Genomic DNA, 22560 nt, shown 5'->3' on the forward strand with positions numbered 1-22560 from the left:
GGTTGGGTGTCCCCTCGCCTGGGTGCTGGGTACTGGTTCCTTGGGTAGGAGGTCGATCTTGATGCCTAAAAGATTAAGGACTGAGGGTGGAGAGTTTTAATATGGTGGGAGATCTGGATGGGATTGAGGGGTGAAGGGATAGTTGGATTTCCGGGGGGGAGAAAGGGGAAGATATATGGGAGGGGTATGAAGGAAGAGAAAAGAGAAAATACCGTAGAAAGGGAGAAGAGAAAGGGAAAAAAGTAAAGAGAAGAGTAGAAGAGAAAAAGAAAAGAGAAAAAAAATAGAGAGAAGAAAGGAGAGAATAGCAAGGGAATGCTGGTTTGGTTGAATGTGTTCGATGACTAGAGCCTGTAGTTTAGGTCTGTACATCGCAGGTACTGCTTTGGTGGTCTGACTGGTCACGTGCTTCGATTCCTAAAAGAAGGTTTAACCTAGAGATAAAGTGAATGTTAAAGAGTTTTCTCGTGGCCGTCTCATAGTGCAAGCAAGGTATGGTATCTCATGTGGTATCCCGAGTTGCCATCTTAGTTTGTCCGCCCTTTGTATCTAAGGGCGCCTGTGGAAAGAAAAGCTGAGAGGTTATTTTTAAAATATAGTAAGGTAAAGGGATTAAAACGTAGTGTTATGGTATGTTGCCATTGCATTACGTGATTTCCCGCGGTGTTCTATACTTGTGTTCCTGTTTACGATCTCTAAGGGATTATTGTGGGCCTTTGTTGTAGGAGTCTGGTTACATACCTGTTCTCTCCATGTTGCTGTTTCTGTTGTTGCTGTTTTCTTTGTGGTATAATGTGCAGTCAAGAGTTTGCATTGTTCCTTTTTCATGTATTTTGGACACTGCTCCCACGTATATGTTGACTATTACAGTGATCGGAGTTTCTACCCTGTTAAACCCTGTTATATGATTGTTAGGTATTAGTTGTGTATAAAATATATGTTCTAGGTGTTTCAGAATAGTGCTACCATTCTGTGTTTATCTTTTGTCTTCTGGCTTACTTCGTTTAACATAACATGATCTAGGTCCATCCACGTTGCTGCAAAGTCTGTGATTGTATCATTTCTAACTGCCATGTAATATTCCATTGTGTATATGTACCACATCTTAATGATCCATTCATCCGTTGTTGGACACCTAGGTTGGTTCCAAGATTTGGCTATTATACTGAGTGCTGCGATAAATAGTGGGGTGCATATGTATTTTGGAATGAATGTCCTTCCATCTTGTGGGTATATGCCTAGGAGGGCAATTGCTGGGTCAAATGGCAGCTCAATTCTGAGTTCTTTGAGCACTCTCCAGACTTTCCTCCATAGGTGTTGGACTAGGGGACATTCCCACCAGCAGTGGATGAGAGTTCCTTTCATACCACATCCCCGCCAACAAAGGTTGTTTCCATTATTTTTGATGTGGGCCATCCTCACTGGTGTAAGGTGGTATCTCATTGTTGTCTTGATTTGGATCTCCCTGATGATGAGTGAAGGTGAGCATGTTTTCATGTGTTTGTTGGCCATCCTTCTGTCTTCCTCAGAGAAGTGTCTATTCATTTCATCTCCCCATTTTTTTATAGCTTTGTTTGCTTTTGGGGGGCTCAGCTTTCTGAGTGCTTTGTATGTTCTAGATATCAGCCCTTTGTCTGATATGTCGAGTGAAAAGATTTTTTCCCATTCTGTTAGCTGTCTTCTTGCGTTAAGCAGGGTTTCTTTTGCCATGCAGAAGCTTTTTAGTTTGATGTAGTCCCATTTGTTTATATTTGATGCTAACGTTCTTGCCATTGGTGCTCCATTCTCAAAGACCTTTTTGATATATAGGTCTTTGAGTGTTCTGCCTATTTTATTCTCAATAAACTTTATGGATTCGGGTCTGATTTCAAGGTCTTTGACCCACTTTGAGTTGATTTTTGTATAAGGAGTAAGGTATGGGTTGATTTTCACTTTCGTACATGTGGTTTTCCAGTTGTACCAACACCATTTGTTGAATAGGCTTTCTTTGTTCCATTTCAGATTCTTGCCTCTTTTATCAAATATTAGTTGGCTATATACCTGGGGGTTTATGTCTGGGAATTCTGTTCTGACCCACTGGTCTGATGTCCTGTCTCTGTTCCAGTACCATGCTGTTTTGATTACTATGGCTTTATAGTATAGTTTCAAGTTAGGTAAGGAGATGCCTCCCAGCTTCTTGTTTTTCAGTATTTGTTTGGCTATCCTGGGTCTTTTGTGGTTCCAGATGAATTTTGTGAATGCTTGTTCTAATTCTTTAAAGAATTGTGTCTGGATTTGGATAGGGATTGCATTAAATCTATATAGGAGTTTGGGTAGGATAGTCATTTTGATTATGTTAATTCTACCTATCCATGAGCATGGGATGTTCTTCCATTTCTTTAGATCATCTTCAATTTCTTTCTGGAGTGTTTTGAAGTTTCCCTGGTATAGGTCTTTCACTTCTCTTGTAAGGTTGATTCCTAGATACTTGATATTTTTTGATACTATCTTAAATGGAATTGTATTTTTAATCTCTCTCTCCTCAACTTCATTGTTTGTATATAGAAACGCTACTGTCTTTTGTGTATTGACTTTGTAACCAGCCACTTTGCTGTATTGGTTAATTGTTTCTAGGAGTTTTACTGTGGACTCTTTAGGTTTTTCGATGTATATCATCATATCGTCGGCAAAGAGAGATAGCTTGTGTTCCTCTTTCCCAATTTGAATTCCTTTGATTTCCTTCTCTTGTCGGATTGCTATTGCTAGGACTTCTAAGGTTATATTGAATAAGAGTGGAGACAGTGGACAGCCTTGCCTAGTTCCTGATCTTAGTGGGAATGCTTCTAGTTTCTCACCATTGAGTATAATGTTGGCTGTAGGCTTTTCATAGATAGCTGTAACTATCTTGAGGAAGGTTCCTTCTAACCCTATTTTGCTGAGTGTCTTTAACATGAAAGGATGTTGGATTTTGTCAAATGCCTTCTCTGCATCGATTGATATGATCATGTGGTTTTTGTCTTTCATGTTGTTGATGTGGTGTATAATGTTGATTGATTTGCGTATGTTGAACCAACCTTGCATTCCTGGGATGAATCCCACTTGATCGTGATGTATGATCTTTTTGATGAAGTGCTGGATTCGGTTTGCTAATATTTTATTGAGTATCTTTGCATCTATGTTCATTAGTGAGATTGGTCTGTAGTTTTCTTTTTTGGTAGTGTCTTTGCCTTCTTTGGGAATGAGTGTGATATTAGCCTCATAAAAGGAGTTGGGGAGGATTCCTGTTTTTTCTATGGTTTGGAAGAGCCTATGGAAAAGTGGTAGTAACTCTTCTTGAAATGTTTGATAGAATTCACCTGTAAATCCATCTGGGCCTGGGCTTTTGTTCTTAGGGAGTTTTTTAATTACATCTTCAATTTCCTCTGAGGTGATTGGTCTGTTTAGGATTTCTAGATCTTCCTTTTCCAGTCTTGGAAGAGGGTGTTTTTCCAAGAATCTATCGATTTCTACTGGGTTCTCTAGCCTAGTTGAGTATAGTTGTTCATAATATGATCTCATGATATGTTGTATTTCTTGGGGTTCTGTTGTAATCTCTCCCCTTTCATTTGTGATCCTATTGATTTGGGTGTTTTCTCTCTTTTTTTTGGTGAGTTTTGCCAGTGGTTTGTCTATCTTGTTTATTTTTTCGAAAAACCAACTCCTGGTCTCATTGATTTTTTGTATTGTTTTCTTGGTTTCTATGTTGTTTATTTCTGCTCTGGTTTTTATTATTTCTTGCCTTCTGGATGTGGTTGGACTTCTCTGTTGCTGATGTTCCAATTCTTTGAGGTGATCTTTTAAACTGTTGGTTTTGTTATTTTCCTGATTCTTGACATAGGCCTGAATTGCTATGAGTTTCCCCCTAATTACTGCTTTTGCTGTGTCCCATAAATTTTGACATGTTGTCTCTTCATTGTCATTTGTCTCAAGGAATCTTTTTATTTCTTCCTTGAGTTGTTCTTTGATCCAGCTGTTGTTGAGCAGCATGTTGTTTAATCTCCAGGTATTAGTTTTTCTCCATTGCTTCTTCTTGACCTCAATTTTGAGCTCTGTGGCATAGTGATCTGAGAGGGTACTTCTAATGATCCTTACCTTTGTGGTCTTATATAGGTTGGCTTTGTATCCTAATATATGGTCTATTCTGGAGAAGGTTCCATGTGGGCTTGAGAAGAATGTGTATTCTGCTTTCTGGGGGTGGAGGGCTCTATATAAGTCTATTAGCCCTAAATCTTCTAATTTTTCATTCAGAGCTCTTATTTCTTTGCTATTTTTCTGTTTGGTGGATCTGTCCAGTGGTGATAGTGGAGTATTGAGGTCCCCTGCTATTATCACATTTCCCTTCATGTGTTTCTCCAGGTTTGCCAGTAGTTGCCTCACATATTTTGCTGGCTCTACATTAGGTGCATAGATATTGACCAGGGTTAGTGTTTCTTGATCTAATGTTCCCCTGATCAGTAAGTAGTGACCCTCTTTGTCTCTGATCACTTTCTTGAGGTTGAATGCAATTTGGTCTGATATAAGAATTGCTGTCCCTGCTCTTTTTTGTTTTCCATTGGCCTGAATAATCACTTTCCATCCTTTTATTCTAAGCCTGTGCTTATCCTGCATCTGTAGGTGTGTTTCTTGCAGACAGCAGAAGTCCGGTTTATTTTTCCTAATCCAGTTCTCTACTATGTGTCTTTTAATTGGAGAGTTTAGTCCGTTAACATTTAGGGAGATTATTGAGAGAGAGGATTGTTGTGTAGTTGTGTTGTGTAGGGTGGTTTTTGTTACAATCGGGGGTTTGGATTGTGTAATTCGTCTTTGAGTAAGTCGTTTAGGATCGGTTTTGTTTGCACAAATAGTTCAAATTCGTTCTTGTTTGAGAATGTTTTTAGTCTATCCTCCCATATGAATGTAAGTTTTGCTGGGTATTGGACCCTAGGTTGGAAATTTCTTTCATTCAGTCGTTTAAATATGTCATTCCATTGTCTTCTTGCTTGAATTATTTCAAATGGGAGATCTGGTTTGATTCTTATGTCCCTACCTTGGTACTTGAGGTTTCTTTTCTTCCTTATTGCTTTAAGGAGTTCTTCTTTCTCTTTGTTTTTTGCCAATTGGATTACCATGTGTCTTGGTGTTTGTTTATTGGGGTCTATCTTATTGGGAACTCTTTTTATTTCCTGTATTGGCATTGCAGTATCCTTCCAGAGGGTGGGGAAGTTCTCCGCTATTATCTCTCTGACTACTTGTTCTTCCCCTTTCCCTACTTCCTCCCCTTCTGGTATACCCACAATTCTTAGGTTGTTTCTTTTGTCCTTTTTCATTAGATACTGGACCTTTCCTTCCAGTGCTTTGCCTTTTATTTCTTTGTTGGTTTCTTGATCATTTTTTGTTTGCAGTTTTCCTTCGAGTTCTTCAATGTGTTTCTCCAATTCTGTGTTTCTGCTTGTAAGGCTTGTTACTTTGTCTGTTAATTCCTTCACTTCTTTTTGTATGGAATCTCTCATGTTCTTTAACATTTCTTCTTTAATTTGGCTGATTTGTTCATCCATAGATTTCTTATACTCGATAGCTAGGGTTTCTCTAATTCCTTTTATTAATTCTTGCATTTCCTTCCTCATGGCTGCTTTTAGGTCTTCATCGCGTGTATCTGTGTATTTTGGTGGACTTGGAAGCTTGCAAGAGTTTGTCACCATATCTCCAGATATTAGTGATTTCCTTGATTTACGCATATTTCTTTGTATTTAATGGTGTGTTTTAGAGTGCTGTGCTTCTAATTTTCACCTGTTTTGATCCCCTGTGGTGTGGGAGTTGGTTCCCTCCCTGAGGGTGGTTCTAGAGGGACTTTTGGGTGAACTCGCTGAGGTTTTGATCCTCCTGTACTCTTTATGTGGCCTGGTTAGTTGTTTTCCTCTTTTGTTGGCAGCTAGTACTGGCCCTTTCCTGACCACAGTGGTGGGGGGCACTGTTTCTCCTCTCCTTTTTCTCCTCTCCTCTACTAGTTGGAAGTCAGTCTTCCTCTTTATTCCTGTCAGCAGGTGTAGTTCCGCTTCTGGCCACACTGGTTGCGGGCGCTGTTGAGCCTGACTCTCTGTTCCCTCCCTTATCTGGGGGTCAATGAAGCTCTGCTCCTCCGAGTTACCGCGGAAGAAATTCCCCCAGTCAAGCCCTCCCGGTAGCTGCTCTCAGCCCTAGGGGGGGTCTCAGGTCCACTCCGGGGCTCTGGGCTAGGTTGCTCTAGGTTACCTAAAGGTCCAGGGGGCAGGCCCAAGCTCACCTAGTCTATTCGTCCCACCTGTCCCAGCTGGGCAGGTGACTCCGGCCCACTAGGTACTAGGGAATGTCCTCCCCAGTCTACGCTCGGGTCAGGTGGGATGAACTCTGGGGCCTGGAAGTTGAGGCAACGGGTGGTGTGGTCTCTGTGCCAACAAGCTGGCCTCTGCAGTCTATGGGGGGGGGGGGGGGTCGCGCGCAGGGTGGCTGGCGGCCGCGGGTTGTCCACGTGTGAGCGCCCTAAAACAGTGCACTCACCATGGACGCCGGGGTTCCCTACTCCCCGTTGGCGCGGCTGGCCTCTGCAGTCTATGAGGGGGGGGGGTCGCGCGCAGGGTGGCTGGCGGCCGCGGGTCGTCCACGTGTGAGCGCCCTAAAACAGTGCACTCACCATGGACGCCGGGGTTCCCTACTCCCCGTTGGCGCGGCTGGCCTCTGCAGTCTATGAGGGGGGGGGTCGCGCGCAGGGTGGCTGGCGGCCGCGGGTCGTCCACGTGTGAGCACCCTAAAACAGTGCACTCACCATGGACGCCGGGGTTCGCTATTCCCCGTTGGCGCGGCTGGCCTCTGCAGTCTATGAGGGGGGGGGTCGCGCGCAGGGTGGCTGGCGGCCGCGGGTCGTCCACGTGTGAGCGCCCTAAAACAGTGCACTCACCATGGACGCCGGGGTTCGCTATTCCCCGTTGGTGCGGCTGGCCTCTGCAGTCTATGAGGGGGGGGTCGCGCGCAAGAACAAACTTTTATAGCACCCATCAGGCCTTGGGTCGCTAGAGAAAGTAAAGATTTTCAGCCACTTCGTCAATGTGCTTTTGGACAAAGCTTATGTTTCAGGAACCATTTTGGAAGCAATATAGGATTTTTTTCTTAATGTTTCAATGAAACTCATATAATTTTTTTCACTATTTCTTTCCACTCCAATAACCAATCTTTGGGTTTTTTCAATCAAAAAATGTATTGTGGTATCATGATTTATACTACTGTTAAAGATTTTAGGTTTACAGTTCTAGTATACCATACCTGACAGCAGAGTGCTAACATCCCTCTACTACTGTCTCTAGGTCGCATCATAACTGCCAACACCTATTTCTAGTCTCAATTCTGTTGCCAATATCTCAGGGTTATTTTTTTTGCATTTTTCATTATCTATTTCTTGATTTATTTCCTTTTATGCTACATATGAATGAGACCATAGACTATTTTTCTATAATCTTCTGATTCATTTAACTCAGTATGATACTCTTCAGCTATTTCCATTCAAATTGAAGCAAAATTCATGATTTTATACTTTCTTATACCTGAATGGTATTTTATTCTATATATACACAACAATGACTTTATCCACTCACCTGTTATTGAGTGCTTTGATTGTTCCTTGATCTTGACTATTTCAAATAGGGCTGTAATGAACATAGGTGTGCATATATCCTTATGAATTTATGTTTTCATATTTTTTAAATGTGTGCCACACCCAGCCCTGTTCAGGATTACCCCAGCTTTGCACTCAGAAATTACTCCTTGTGAGCTAAAAAAAACTCTATTGGATGCCAGAGGTTGAACCCAGGTCAGGCTCATACAAGTTCCTTACCCACTATACTATCTCTACAGCCCTCTTTTCAGATTATTAAGATAGAGGATAAGGAGTAGAATCACTGGGCCATGTGGAATTTTTGTTTGCAATTTTGGGCCTCCCCTCCCACATATCTCAGGGTTATTTTTTGCATTTTTAATTATCTATTTATTGATCATTTTACATTATCTATTTACCTCCAAAACAATGCTCATAGAACCAGTGAACATTTCTTTATCTATGGGGTTTAGTGCTGGGGTTCAGACTTGGAAATATAAACCCTCACAGACCATGTCAACAGGCCAAATAAAACAGTTCTCTATGAAAGATCTGCTTCTGTTTCTTCCTGCAACAGAAATACAGTATTTCCTTTTGGGTCAATAATAGACTTTAGAAATTCCCAAGACCTTTTTGGATAAGTGACTCAGTCATTTTCTAAATAACAGTTTGTCTTTTATATTTTTAATGAGTGTACCGTGGACTTTTCCAGAGATTAACTAAAACTAGCATAACTTCATTCGAAAAATTTACACTTTAAATATCTAAAATGGTAGATAAAAACTCTCTGGTGTCATCCATATTCTATAGGAGAATAGAGGGGTGCTGAAAAGCATTCTAGCAATATATATTTCATGTAAATATATTATGCATAGAAAACTAAATATTATCAAAAACCTTTTAGAAACAATTAGCCTACATAATAAAGTATCAAGCTACAAAACAAATGCAAAGAAATATGTTGCATTTTATATATAAATTTATAATATAGAGAATAGAAAGGAAAAATATACCTTCATAACTATCAAAAATCAAGTGTTTAGGAATCAACAGAGGAAGTAAAATACTTATTTACTGAAAACTATAAATCCCTACTAAATATAACAAAATAAAATAAAAATATTCATTGTTCATAGGTTGGAAGAATTAATATCATTAAGACTACCACCCCACCCAAAGCACTATACAGAATCAATATTATCACCATAATAATTCCCATGATACTATTCAAAAACATAAAACTTTTTTGGTTTAAGGAGCCACATATAGCCATATTCAGAGCTTATTTCTGGATCTGTAATCAAAAATCACCCCTTGTAGTGATGTAAGATCCATATGCAGTGCTGGTGGTGAAACATGGGTCATTCACATGGCAGGCAAGTGCTTTACTCACAATACTGTCTTTCCAATCCAGAAAAAATACCTTTAAACTTTTTATCAAATTATAAAAATTATAAAATTATAAAAAGTTAATAACATTTTAAAACTCTCATAATAGCTAAATAAATTCTGAGAAAAAGGTAGACTTTGGATCTGTGTAATAAAATCAGGAGCCCAAAATTAAAGTATTTGATATTTAAACATTTAGTTTTCTTTCCAAAAATTAGGCATATATGTATATATATACCAAAAAATTAGGTATATATATATGTATATATATATATATATGTAGAGTAAGAAACTAATCTTCAACAAATGGTGCTGGAAAAACTGGCTTGACACATGCAAAATATAAAACTGGACCCAAAATATCACCATGCACTACTAAGAATAATTTAGAAATTATTGTGGTTCTATCAGAAGATTCTTTTTGTTTGATTGCTTAAGATGGTCGAGTTCCAAGTAAATACTGAATTATCCTATCACTAAAAAGACCTGTAGGCAAGATCAGTTTGGAAGCCTCTGGAGGACTGGGTGTATAGAAATGAATATAATCCAGGACTGTGATGCTCCTCCATGTTTTCATCTTGTTGCTTTGTTGTTAAGTTCTATGAATATGTGTTTTGGATAGTACTCCCCTTACAGTTATAAGATGTTCAAGTATATTCTTTAGTTCTGTCAGGTGACTTTAGATTCTGGTGACAATAACTTTAAAAAAGAATAAATATAAAAGTATGACTGAGAAGGACCAGGGATAGCTCAGTGAAAAGAATGACTTCCTAGGAGACATGGCACCATGAGTTTATTCTCCAGCAGGATAGGTATCATTAAGTGCAGTAGTGGCCACACTTACAGATGGCATTTCAGGCACCACCACAGAAAGCACTTTGGACAAAGAAATTACATAGCATATACACAATGAAATACTACTTGGACACAACAAAAAATAGAGATGCAATTTGCTGCAGTGTGGATTGATCTGGATAATGTATCATGTTGAGTTAAATAAGAGGGAGAGGAACAAAGAATGATGTCTCTTATCTGTGGAACATAAGGAAACTTTGTGTATAGAGCCACAACGTAAATAGGAGTTCAGTTGTCTTTTCTGCATTGTGCTCTTGACCCTTGAGGGATATATTCCCAGAACTGGAATTTTGGGGTAATGAGGAAGCTCAATTTATAGCTTGTTTGTTTTTCAATTTTATTGAGAACATTGTGAATTAAAAGTCTTTCCCGGTTGTATTCCAGGCATATAGTGACAGTGAATTAGGGCCATTCCCACCACCAGTGTTGATCTCCCTTTACCATATATCCCAGAATGCATTCCATATATCCACCCTTAGCCCCCTGGACTTCTAGTATAACAGGTTCCTTTTTCCTATAGCTTGTTGTGGTTTGGTTTTCTTGATTCTATTGTTGTTGACTTTGGGTTGGGTATTTAGGTCTGATCTTTTTTTTTTATTTCTACTCAATGCTCATGAGACCGCTTTGCCCTAGTACCATTCACCCTTTTCCCCTCAATTCATAGGAAAATATAGAAATATGGGGCAGAACAATATTATTCAAGCTCTAAGGTTCTATTAAAAAGGTGGGACCCCCTATTTAGAAGATGTAAATACAATTTTAAGGATATCCATGGTGTCTTCCAAAAAGGCTGGACCAGTCAATATTTCCACTAGCAATGAATGAGTGTTCCTTTTTCATTTCCTTGCCAACACCGGTTGTTGTTTTACTTTTTGATGAGTTCTAGTCCCTGTGGTGTGGGGTGATATTTTACTGTTGTTTGGATTTGCATTTCCCTAATGAGTAGTGAGATAGAGCATATTCTTCTTGAATACCATTGCTGCCTTAAACTTTAACATATGGCTGCAGATGACTACAAATAGGTCATTCTTAGAATCAATGTGCCTAGATTTGGGTGTTGTTTGTAGTGGGAGGAGCTTTCAATAGTTTCTAAGGGCTTATTCTTTGTTCCACAATCAGGGAGGACTTTGGGCAGGAATTGAGGGAGTATATGGAATGCCAGGGATCAAAGCAGAGTTGGCAAGGTGCAAAGTAAGCACCCTGCCCATCCTCTGAGCCTAGATTTTATTTAAAAACAGAATTTCCTATTAAGGGTTGAATAGGTAATATGCATTTAGCTAACCACAGATTCACATTTTGTTTTTTTCTTGATTCTGCATGCCTTTTCAAATTTTTGAAAGCCATCTACAGAAAGTTTGATTTTGCAGTTGTGAAGTATGATGACAACTTTCAGTGTAATGATCCTATCAATCATGCTTTTAAAAAGTGGACCTTCTAGAGACAAAAATACACCAGGACTAACCTGGAGTTTCAGTTTAGTCTTGCTTTTGCTTTACTTTGCTTTGTTTACTCTGCTTCCAAAATGTTTTGGGAACTTTTGGGTAGGTGCAATTTGGTCTATAACCTTGGTGGCAGATGAAGTCTAAAATTCAGTTCAGTGATAGCTCTTGATTGGATTGATTCTGGCTATTCATCTGTAATGAATAATGGGACTTAAGTGTCAGTTACTTTGATTGGGCCACCATGGAGAAATACCAGGCTGATGCATTTGACCAAAGGTTGAGAGGTCCTTCAAACTCTCCAGACATTATTCAGAGAAACATAAGAGTGTGAATTTGTGATAATAGAAAATAATTTGCCAGTTGACAAGTCCATGTGGTTTTAGTGTATTTCATCTTCTAATAATTTCCACTTTTTAAAAGCATGATCAATAAGGGTCATCACTCTCAAAGGTGTCATCTTGCTTTTTATTGCAGAAAACTAAACTTTCTCCATACAGCTTTTCCCTTTTATTAGAAATGTGAAGGAGCTCAGACAGTATCAGTGTCAAGAAATGAGGAGGCCATTTGAGAACTGACAAAAAGTGATGCTAACAATCTGGAGTTGTCAGCCTTTGAGCAGCATGGGGAAATCTAACATGGAACTGCAGAACACCTGGCAGAGAGCACTCAGTTCCGTCACTCTGCCTTCCTCAGGACTGGCAGACTGCTGAAAAAGATTATCATAGACTTTCTGGAAATTCCCGCTGAAAAGACCTCAGTGATCAGAATCAGAGTCATTTTTAAATAAGCCTTAAAACTGGAGATGTAGTAAAAGGGGGAGATTAGAAGTGTCATGTTTGGGATGGAAAGCCTGAGTGTTTTGGAAGACAATTGGTTCATTCTGCACATTTTAACTTTAGCTATAGAGATTATTAGCACTTGGTGGCAAATGTACACTATAGCAACACTAATGACACTTTTGTGAGACGCTATCATTAAAGGGAATTTCTTAAGATGAATTGAACATCAATAGCTTACTGCCTGTATCACTAGAAACACCTGTATGTAAAAAGGAATTGAAGTGCATTAAGTTAAGTAAGGAATTGAAGTGAAAAAAGACCATAAACTCTGTAAGGGTACAATCCAGTCTTTCTTAAAGCTGATATTCTAATATCTAGAATAAGGCCTAAAATTAGATAAACATGCATGCAATGTAGAGGAATGGAAAACAAAGTACTATGTTCTGCTCTTAAAATTGTACTGAGTATTGTTACAAATAACATCATGGGCTCTAAAATAAAATATTAGAAACTGGGATATAAAACTGGTCAAGTATATGCAAAGTCATATCCCAATACAATATGACAAATATTTCTTGGAATTACAGAGCTTAGACATATTTTCAAGGAATAAGGAAAGTGAACAAATAAAAGTGGCTAGTGATATAGATACAGAGGAAACCTTGAAAAAACTTGACTATTTGGTTGCACTTATAAGTCATGAGCTAGGAGCATGGGCTCAAAGGGCTGGGAGGGCATATTTTGCATTCAAGAGCCCCAAGTTCAGCCCCTAGCATTATATGGCTCACGAAGTATCACTGGGTATGTCTACCTAATTTTAACATATAGGGGCAGAAATTCTCAGTTTCGAAAATAAAAAGACCCTGAGACAATGGAAAATGGAGGACACTTCGATAGAGTGATATTGTTGGAACATTGTACACATGAGGCCCTGCCAACAATATTAACAATCACAGTGCTTCAAATGAAAATAAAATTGTTTAATTTATTTTAGGCACTGTGACTTACTTACATCATTGGCAATGGCTGGGGCAAGTGTCCAGGGACAGATGACTGGATAAAAAAATGTGATATATAAATATATACAAATAAAAAATTAAAGATGTAATGAGATAATCAAGGAAGGAAACATAGTATATAAAAGAACAATAAGAAATTCAGGCATATTCCATACATTTTTAAAGATTTAATTGCTTGATGGGCTACATGAGAAAGACTCAGGTTTGAGCCTCAGTACCTTATATGGTCCTCAAAGCCTCACCAGAATGATACTAAGAACAGACTAAGACTAATGCCTGACTACCAGTGGGTGTACCCCCAAAAAGTATATGTACTTGGTGTAGATTTTTATATAATTCAGATAATAAATTTTTGAAATGGTATTTCTATGCCCAGCTTCAAAGTAAAACAATTTAATGCCAGCATGTTTAGCTGATTTTCTCCAAGATTATACATCTAGAAAATCACATAGAATTCTGCTTTATAATTAGTTTGTGTGATTTTTTTCCTCCTAACTTCACTCCAAGAATTTTGAACCCAGAATATCTTAATTCCAAAGCTTCAGCTCCTAAACTTTTCTGTTTATATCTGAGCCTTTTCCTAGGGAGAGAAACATCTTTCATCGAATTCCCAAAGGACTTTATAAGTCAAACAAGTATGACAAGCCATTTTCCAAACATCATAAAAGCAGAGACTGTGTCTCTTTGGATTAGCATCCAGACATTTGTCATCTGATTCAGTAGAAAGCTATATTAATTGATGCACATACTGGTGAATAGGTGATCTCCGGATTGCTGCTTCTGCATCAATTTGTTCTTCTCTAGCCTGCCCTGAAAACTTCAGCCCAAGACAATCTCTTGAAAAGACTAACTACTATAACTACTATAACTATACTATAACTACTATAGTCAGATCAGTCCCCAAATTTAAAGATCTTCATTCACACCCACAGTTTTTCTATTGAGTTTCCTCGGTGACTTTTTCCAGTGTTTTGCAACAAAAAACAGTTTGTCCCTCAGAAAACATTTGGAAATGTCTGGAAACATTCTGGTTATCAAAGCTTGCAGGGTGGTACTATTGAAATCTAGTTACTAAAGGCCAGGGGTGCTGCTAAATATTTTATGATGCATGGAACAGCCTCCACAATAAGACTCTATCTGGAGCCAGAGCAATAGCACAGCGGTAGGGCGTTTGCCTTACATGTGGCTGACCCGGGATGGGCCTGGGTTCTATCCCTGGCAAACGATATGGTCCCCAGAGCCTGCCAGGAACGATTTCTGAGCACAGATCCAGGAGTAACCCCTGAGTGCTGCTGGGTGTGGCTTGAAAGCAAACCAAAACTAAACAAAAGAATTTATCTGGCCCCAAACGAAGTTAGTGTTTCAGTGAGGGAAAAAAATCTAATTCCTAGCAAACCTTTTCATTCAAGGGCCAGAGTATGCATGCTGCTGATCCAGGCTCAATATACCCAGCATCCCAGATGGTCTCCTCAGCACTACTAGAAATGATTCTTAGGTTCAGATTCAGGAATAACCTCTCGTTTATTTTTCTAGATTCTTGTTTATTTTTCTAGATCTAGAAAAATACACGAAAAATAAAACAAAGCAAAACATCTGTTAAATTCATTTAACTCTAATCTCTACCCAAATGTATGATGTAGTAATCTCAGGCACTTGTTATACCTTCTTCCTATCTGATTTCATTATTATGTGTTTTGGTTTATTCTTTCCCTGACTAGTTTGTCATCTAGTTTCTTTTCAATGCCTTTGTTTCATCCTCCAAGACTGAGTTAACATTTCTCTTCTAAGAATATTTCCCATCTTCCTGTCACCCTGACATTTTGCACATTATATTGAAACTAGCTCAGTATGTAGCTACCTTCTCTCACTTAAATTAATCAAAGGCAGGACCTTGTTCCTTGCTTTTATGATAGACCCAGGCACAGAGTAGTCACTTGTGATGCACAAAACTGAAAGAAAACAGATGACAAAAAAGAAAGAGAAATTATTCAGCTCCTAATAGCCATGTCTTTTTCAAAAAAAAGTCCCTTGAGCTTGATTCAAATGAGATTAACAAGAGACCAGACATAGTGAGAATATACAGAGAAATGTGTCAATTCTTGTAAATGACAAAATATTTGGCACAAAGAGTAAAAATGCATATATCTGGAAATGGGGATATTGATCATTAGTTTCAGTTTCAAGTGATTTCTCTAAGCATAGAAAGTGATAATCCCATGTGATGTGCCTGACATGTAGAAAGCACTCAATGAATAGCATGTACTTACTTTTATTCAAAGCTCTGGTGAACAGGTATATAATTTATACATGTAATTGATTAGGATTAATTCAAAATAAAGGATTACATTTATTTGTATTTTTAAAGTAGGTCAATTTAAGAAAATTATTAAGCCAATAACAGTCTAAATTGTGTACAGGTAAGTCAAAATTTACAAAGATGCTCTGTGGATATTGAAATCTGGGAAACACAGAAGACATGGTACTATATTGAATGATAACTAGACTAGGCTACTTCTACCTCTGAAGGCCCATGACTGTGAAGCCATTGCTAAAGTTAACATCCCTTTATCGCCTTTTATGTTGTCAAAGAACTTGGAAGACCAGCTTGTTTCTATCTCGTTTAATCCAAATAATTATTCTAAAAGGTCGGTAGACTATCATTAGCCTCTTTTTATTGCAGATGAGAAAATCAGACACTCATTTACTCAGTTTCACACGAATAAAGAAAATTGTTAGGGCCTTCAAATGGGGGAGCACCTTAGAGATAATTATAGGGGCAAGATGTTGGCTTTGCATGTGACCAATCCAAGTTTACTTCCTGGCACTTGCATTGTCTGTCTCCTGAGCACCACCAGGTGTGGTCCCTGAGCACAGCTGATGTGCCTTAATATTTTTCTCTTCGCCACCACAAACAAAAAAATGGTTAGAGGTCCCATGTATGCAAATGATGACCTGAGAGTGTGGTATTAAACCAATAATTCAGGAGTTTTTCAGTTTAGTCTAATCAAGGGCTCATATTTAGATATTGCTTTTACACATGCATTTTCTCCTATAGGAATTTGCAGCTTTGAAAACTGCTGCTTAGCTTAAAATTAGCTGGATCTTTAAACCAACCATGGGACTGACTGACCTAGAGTCAAGTTCCTTCAAGCAAATTTTCAACCAGCGGAGGAAGACACAGCTATTAAATCAGGAATTTCAGACAAAGAGATTCTTACAGCTCAGGGTTATTTCTCAAGACTAGTTATTGGAAGATGGGCACATTTCACCAGCTGGCAGCTACACTAATGACCTTTAGTATTAGTTTATATTAAATACCTTTCAACATTTTAACATATTAATGTCTTTCTCTGAGGTGGGGCAAGCACTACAAATTAAACCAAATGGTTTGCCTGTAGGCTGCTCCTTCAGCTCTTTCTATCACCTCCATAAAGAAGTTAAATTCATCCCTCTCACCCAGAAACCACTTGAACAAATTCTGGAGGCCCCATAGGTGACCTTTTATCCCACTTCTGAAATATGTAATACTGGAGTCCCGGGTCCCCCTGCAACTACTGATGTTAATTCTGAGAACCCGAATCAGCTCAATGACTCTTATCCCTATGTTATCTTAGGTATGATGGAAATTTCTGGGTAAGAAACACCGTGTTTCTGTTATGTGTAGATGAGCCACCAGTTCCCTGAAAAGAATTACTTGAAAATGGGAGTATTAAGCATGAGATGGCTATAAAGGAACTGGAAGAGGTGAAAAGATCCCAATTCTAAAAAGGGAGACCATAGACTACTAAGTAGACTTACATCTTTTATCTGAGCAGATGACATAGACAAGCTGCCCCAGCAAATCAAATGGGAATTAAAGGGATTCTATGTAGCTAGCAGAGAAAGTCTCTCTGAAGCACAAAGGCCACGTTAGTCACAGGAAACTGCCAGGGGGTGAATTATTTGATGGTAAAGAAAACAAACAGTCACAAGAGCTGGTGTACTTTTGAGGCAATATTAAATCTAATAAACATGACACCAATAATATTGACTTAAATGAGCCTGAGTGAGTTGGAGAATTTAACAGCTTATCTTCCAACAGCCAGCCTTTCTCTCAGAGGCAGCTTTGACAGCGGAGAACAGAAGCCAAGCACGCTGTCTCTGCCTCCTGCCAGGTGTATGCCATCCCTGGCCTTTGCCCTGGCCTCCACTCTCAGAGTAGGGATAATTAGAACATCATTTCTGCCAGCTTTGTTTTTTCTGGGTCACTGACTTCAGGCTTGATCAAAATAGGAGTGTTGTACTGAAATAATTTCATTTCCTCTTCCTTAGCCAGCCTCCACTTATTTCCTGGGGGACAGAGAACCAGTGCACACAGACAGCTTTTGTCTGAGCATGATTGTGTGACGAGAGGTCCAAAGTGAGGGCCATGTGGCATAAGGAGGCTATGCCCTCTGTAACAGCAGGCGCTCAGTCTCCTTCCTGATGGTATAACACTGGCATGCAAAGGCCTATGACAGACATGCTGAGGAACACATTACATATCACAGCAAACTGCTCTGGGAGCTGTTAAGGCTAGTGTTTAATGCTTATCCAATGGCCTCCATTTGAAAGGCTCTGTAGAACATGCATAACACAAGCTTGGCTTTCTACTCCATTAGCATTCCAATTCCTAGCAGCCCAGAGGCATATGGTACTGACCAGAGTAGGACAGATTATTGGGGTAAGAAGGCATGTAGAGGCTTGTGAACTGAAAGGGATTGTTGGAAGTTCGGGAGACATTTTCAGGGACAGGAGGCAGAGAACTACAAGTCAAAGACAACCTTGGTCTGTTTTACAACATCCCTAATTGCTCTCCAGTAAAAGACATGATTATGTGGGTTGGCACTGGCATTTGTCTGTATCATGATTAAGTATAAGATCTCTTTAAACCAGGAAAAGAGTGAGACTCAGATGCCATGGCAGTTCAAAATTTATTTTCAGATTTTTGAAAATAAGGAGCAAAACAAAGCTTTCCTGGGGCTTTCATCACTCCAGGCCAAAATAAGAGCAGCTTCATTGCTGTGAATGTCTTGGCCAGAAATGAATGAATAATACAGATTTTTTTCTATCCTTGTGAAGTTTAAAGGAGGAGGAAAATAAAATACTAAGGAATGGAGCAGGGGGTGGAGAAGTGTGTAACCTAGTTCTTGCAGAAGTGTCCAGTGATAAATAATAGCTATCAAGGATATGTCATGGTACAAATTGGGCTAGCACCTGTATCCAGAAATGAACTGAAGTAGAGCCATATTTCATTGGTCTTTGTGTCCCCTGTCATCTAGCACAATACTTGACATAAGACACCACACACATTATCATCATCATCTTTTTCTTCATTAGCATTCTCCTTATGCTTCCAAGTCCGTAACATGTCTCAAATCCATCTACTTCTCTCCTTCCCATGATTGCTATCAGGTCATCACTCTTCCTCACCTGGCCAGTGAACTGAACCTGCTAAGTGTGGACCTACCTCTCATCTTGTGTCCTCCTTCAACTATGTGGTCAATGGTGCTAAGGTGATGCTTATAAAACCCAACATATCTAGATCACATCCCTACATGAAACCCTTCAGTATTTTCCCAAACCCACAGTAACAAAATGGGACATCTAAATCCCTCTATTACCTTGCATAATAGTGTTGAAGAACAAAAATCTCATAGACTGGTTGGAACATTTTTCTCACTTTTAAAAGTTCAAGACCAAAGTCAACAGGTTTAATTTCTCCAGATGCTTCTTATCTTGACTTGAAGATAATCATAGATCCCTCACTATGTCCTCACATGACCTTTTTTTGTGCATACTCACTCCTGGTGTGTTTTTGTTTTCTTACATGGAATTCAATTCTCACCCTCAGGAACTATTTTAACCATAGTTACTTATGTTAAGTCTCTATTGCCAAATTTATAAATTATGGGTAAAGATTTCAATATGATTTTAGGAAAGACTCAATTATTTTCTCCTGATTCTCATTGCTTACACTCAGCCTATATTAATATTTACTGAATTGTAATAGACCTGGATTGACCACACCATCTCAAAGCTCTGAACTTTCCCTATAGTATTCCATCCTCGGCTAATACCCATCCCCACATCATTTTAACCATTCTTTTCCTTCTTGTCACTTCAGAACCTACTTAGACAGCTCCATTTTGGGGTATACTCTGCCTCTTAATACCCAGTCATGTGTGACAGTGCATTTTCTAATATTGGGTCTGCTGCCTCCTTCTCATAACATAGAGAGTAATGCCAAATGGTGCCTATAAGGGTTGATCTAAATCATGGCTCATTGGAAAACAGATACTATATCACAGCTTCCTTTTGAATACCCAAAGCTTAGCAAAAATATTAGCTCAAAGAAAGTTCTTAGAAAATATTCCATAAAAGAACAAACCATCTTGTTTATTTGCTGAATGTAAGGGAATATGGAATAACCCAGTTTTGACAAGATGAGCAGTATATTACAATTTAGTATGCCAAACCACCCACTGATGAGCTATATCTGAGTATTGCGCAAGATGAATGCCAAGTCAATGATAACGGAAAATCTTGTCAGATTTCTCCAGTGCTCTGTTTTTCAGATTATGACATTGTTTTCAATGTATCTCTAGAACAATAAGAGAGATTTTCATAACATAGCAACAGGGTTGCACTAGAGTAGTGGTCCTCAAACTTTAACTTTTTTATTTATTTATTTGGTTTGGGGGTCACAACTGGAATCATTCAGGGTTTACTTCTGACTCTGTGCTTTAGATCTCTCCTGGCTCAAGGGACCTTATGGGATGCCAAGGATCAAACCCATATTCGTCCTGGGTTAGATGCATGCAAGGCAAACAGCCTACCCTACTGCTGTGCTATCATTCCAGTCCCTGTCCTCAAATTTTATCATGAGTCAGTTTCACTTAGGCTTGTTGAAACAGATAGATGGGCCCTACCCTACAATTTCTGACTCAATAGACATAGGGTAGGGGCTGATACTTTGCATTCCTGATAGGTTCCTTCATGGTGTGTTTTTAGAGATCCAGAGATAAGTTTCTTGAAAGGCAACTTTTTTAAACTACCAGTCTGTGGACTGGTGCTGGTCCACTGGTGTAGAAAGATTGAAAACCACTGGTTTATTCTTTTGGTTATAACAATTATTCAATGGAACAGTATGCAGTAGGGGTACTGACTTGCTAGTGTAGAAAGAATAGTGACTGCTGCTCTAGAGCATCCTTCTGAAATTATTCAGAAAATTACATTATGAAAGAAATAAAAATGAGGGATGTTTGACAGTACATTTGATTAGCCTTTTTCCTTCCAATTCTTGACACATAACACTAATGTTACTGAAATTCATGAAACAGTGAACCAATTTTTTCTTTTTCTTTTAAGGTAATACTTTCCCCTGGAAAAAATATTGGAGTTTAACGGTGTGCATTTGGGTTTCTTTTTTGTAGGTGCGATTAGAGTGGCCAACAGACCTGGCAGTCAATCCCATGGACAATTCACTGTATGTCTTGGATAACAACATTGTGCTGCAAATTTCTGAGAACAGACGTGTGCGGATCATTGCAGGTCGCCCCATACACTGCCAGGTGCCAGGCATCGATCATTTCTTGGTCAGCAAGGTGGCAATTCACTCCACACTGGAGTCGGCTAGGGCCATCAGCGTCTCCCACAGCGGGCTGCTCTTCATAGCTGAAACAGACGAAAGAAAAGTAAACCGCATTCAGCAAGTTACCACCAACGGGGAAATCTCCATCATGGCTGGTGCCCCTACTGACTGTGACTGCAAAATTGATCCCAACTGTGACTGTTTTTCAGGTATGACCTTTTTAAGCAATTGAGCAGCTCCTCTTCACTGTTTTCAAAAGAAAAAATGTACATCAGATAAGTCAAACAGAAAATAAAAGTGTTAACTTCGGAACATTGGTTTGAGCTCGTAGAGAAAGCAATGACTTGGAGGTAGATTGCTAAATTGTTGTTCAACTGACTCACTGGCATGTCTCAGTTACATCTTTGTGTGTGTGAATAAGTTAAAATTTTGATACTTTTAGGTAGCTATCAAATGTAGCAATTTGTAATTTAAAGAGAACCCGAATTTTTTTAAAAAGCCAAACTTTGCACATACTAATGTAGCGAAAGCACATTTTCTTCCCCTAAGTGACTTATTTTCAGATTACTGGCACATGCTATTTGAAATCCTAAAGGACTAAGAACACACATAATTTGGGGATTCAGGGACCAAATTAAATCCTGTCATGATGGCGCAATCATTGGGTGACATACTCACTTGGCAGTGCTCAGAAGACCATGCAATGCCAGGCATCAAACCAAGGGTGTGAACCTGCAAAATAGGTGCCCCAGTTTTTGTTTGAATGTTTTCATCCAAATGTACCCTCATAACCTAATAGTGTTCTTTATTTACAATTAAATTAGAAAAATGAGGTCTTCTCAACTAAATGATGGAATGGATATTCACATCACACATGGTCCTCAAAATATCAACAGATACACTAATTGCTAGGATGTGGAAATCTTTTATGCATTTTACAGTCCTCTGAAACTGTGTGTCCAGGCCTGACTTGTCTCCTAACCTTTGCCGTTATTTGGAACAGTGGAATCAAGAGTAGAAAACTCAGTTATTATGACTTGAGATCAATAGTTCTGAAGCTCCTAGGGTTCTTAATATTCTGGTTAATTTGCTAATTTTTATCTGTCTTTTAAGGTAAATCTAATGTTGATTCCAGTTATTATCTTTGGTGTTCTGACAATATAATACTTTTATATTGTCTAAGGTTTTTGCTAACTTTTTACAATGTGGCACTGGGCTTTAACAGAAGGTTTCCTAGACACAACAGGATTGGAAAATCCTGAGGTAGATCTTATAAAGTTCAACAAACACAAGTATCCTGGATTTACAGACAAATTTTGTGTATTTATCATTATTTACTGATTTTGTATTTTGCAGTATAAAGGGTCTCAAACAGCAGGATTGGAGCTTTCATAAATTTGGTGTTAACTACAATTATTGCATATTGCTATTCATCTCTGGTGGTACTGACTCAAAAATTCTTAATAATGTATTTCAGAAACATCAAGGGGGTGTGCAGATAATGTTAGTTCACTGATTTTTAATGAGGTATCTATCCTTGCTCTCTCAAAAAATGCACTTAGGTATGCATCATTGAAAATCCAAATGTGAATGTACTACATTAAGTTCACCACTAAAAGTTTAATTTTGTTTTTCACTGTTGGGGAGCATCTTCCAACAGATTTCTGTGAACCAGGCATTTTTAGATCATAAGAGTGGCTCCCACATTTAAAACATAAGATCCATACCTTTGAGCCATCTCACACATCTAAAAATAGAGTGCTTTACTTCATTCTAAAATAATGTCTTTTCTCATTATCCATTTTTCCTCCCTTCCGGTAACCCTAATTTTGTGTAATAGCCTAAT

The 22560-nt window shown here is 38.7% G+C and overlaps 1 protein-coding gene across 1 annotated transcript in view; it reads left to right on the forward strand.

The window, feature by feature from the left end:
- The window catches only part of TENM1 (teneurin transmembrane protein 1), an 817501-nt gene that overhangs the window by 755202 nt on the left and 39739 nt on the right, over positions 1-22560 (forward strand). The window contains exon 25 of the mRNA XM_049767088.1: positions 20557-20923. Coding sequence (XP_049623045.1) covers positions 20557-20923 — 367 coding nt within the window. The remainder of the gene's footprint in view (positions 1-20556; positions 20924-22560) is intronic.

This window comes from Suncus etruscus, chromosome X (genome assembly GCF_024139225.1).
Source record: "Suncus etruscus isolate mSunEtr1 chromosome X, mSunEtr1.pri.cur, whole genome shotgun sequence".
Taxonomy (NCBI): Eukaryota; Metazoa; Chordata; class Mammalia; order Eulipotyphla; family Soricidae; genus Suncus; species Suncus etruscus.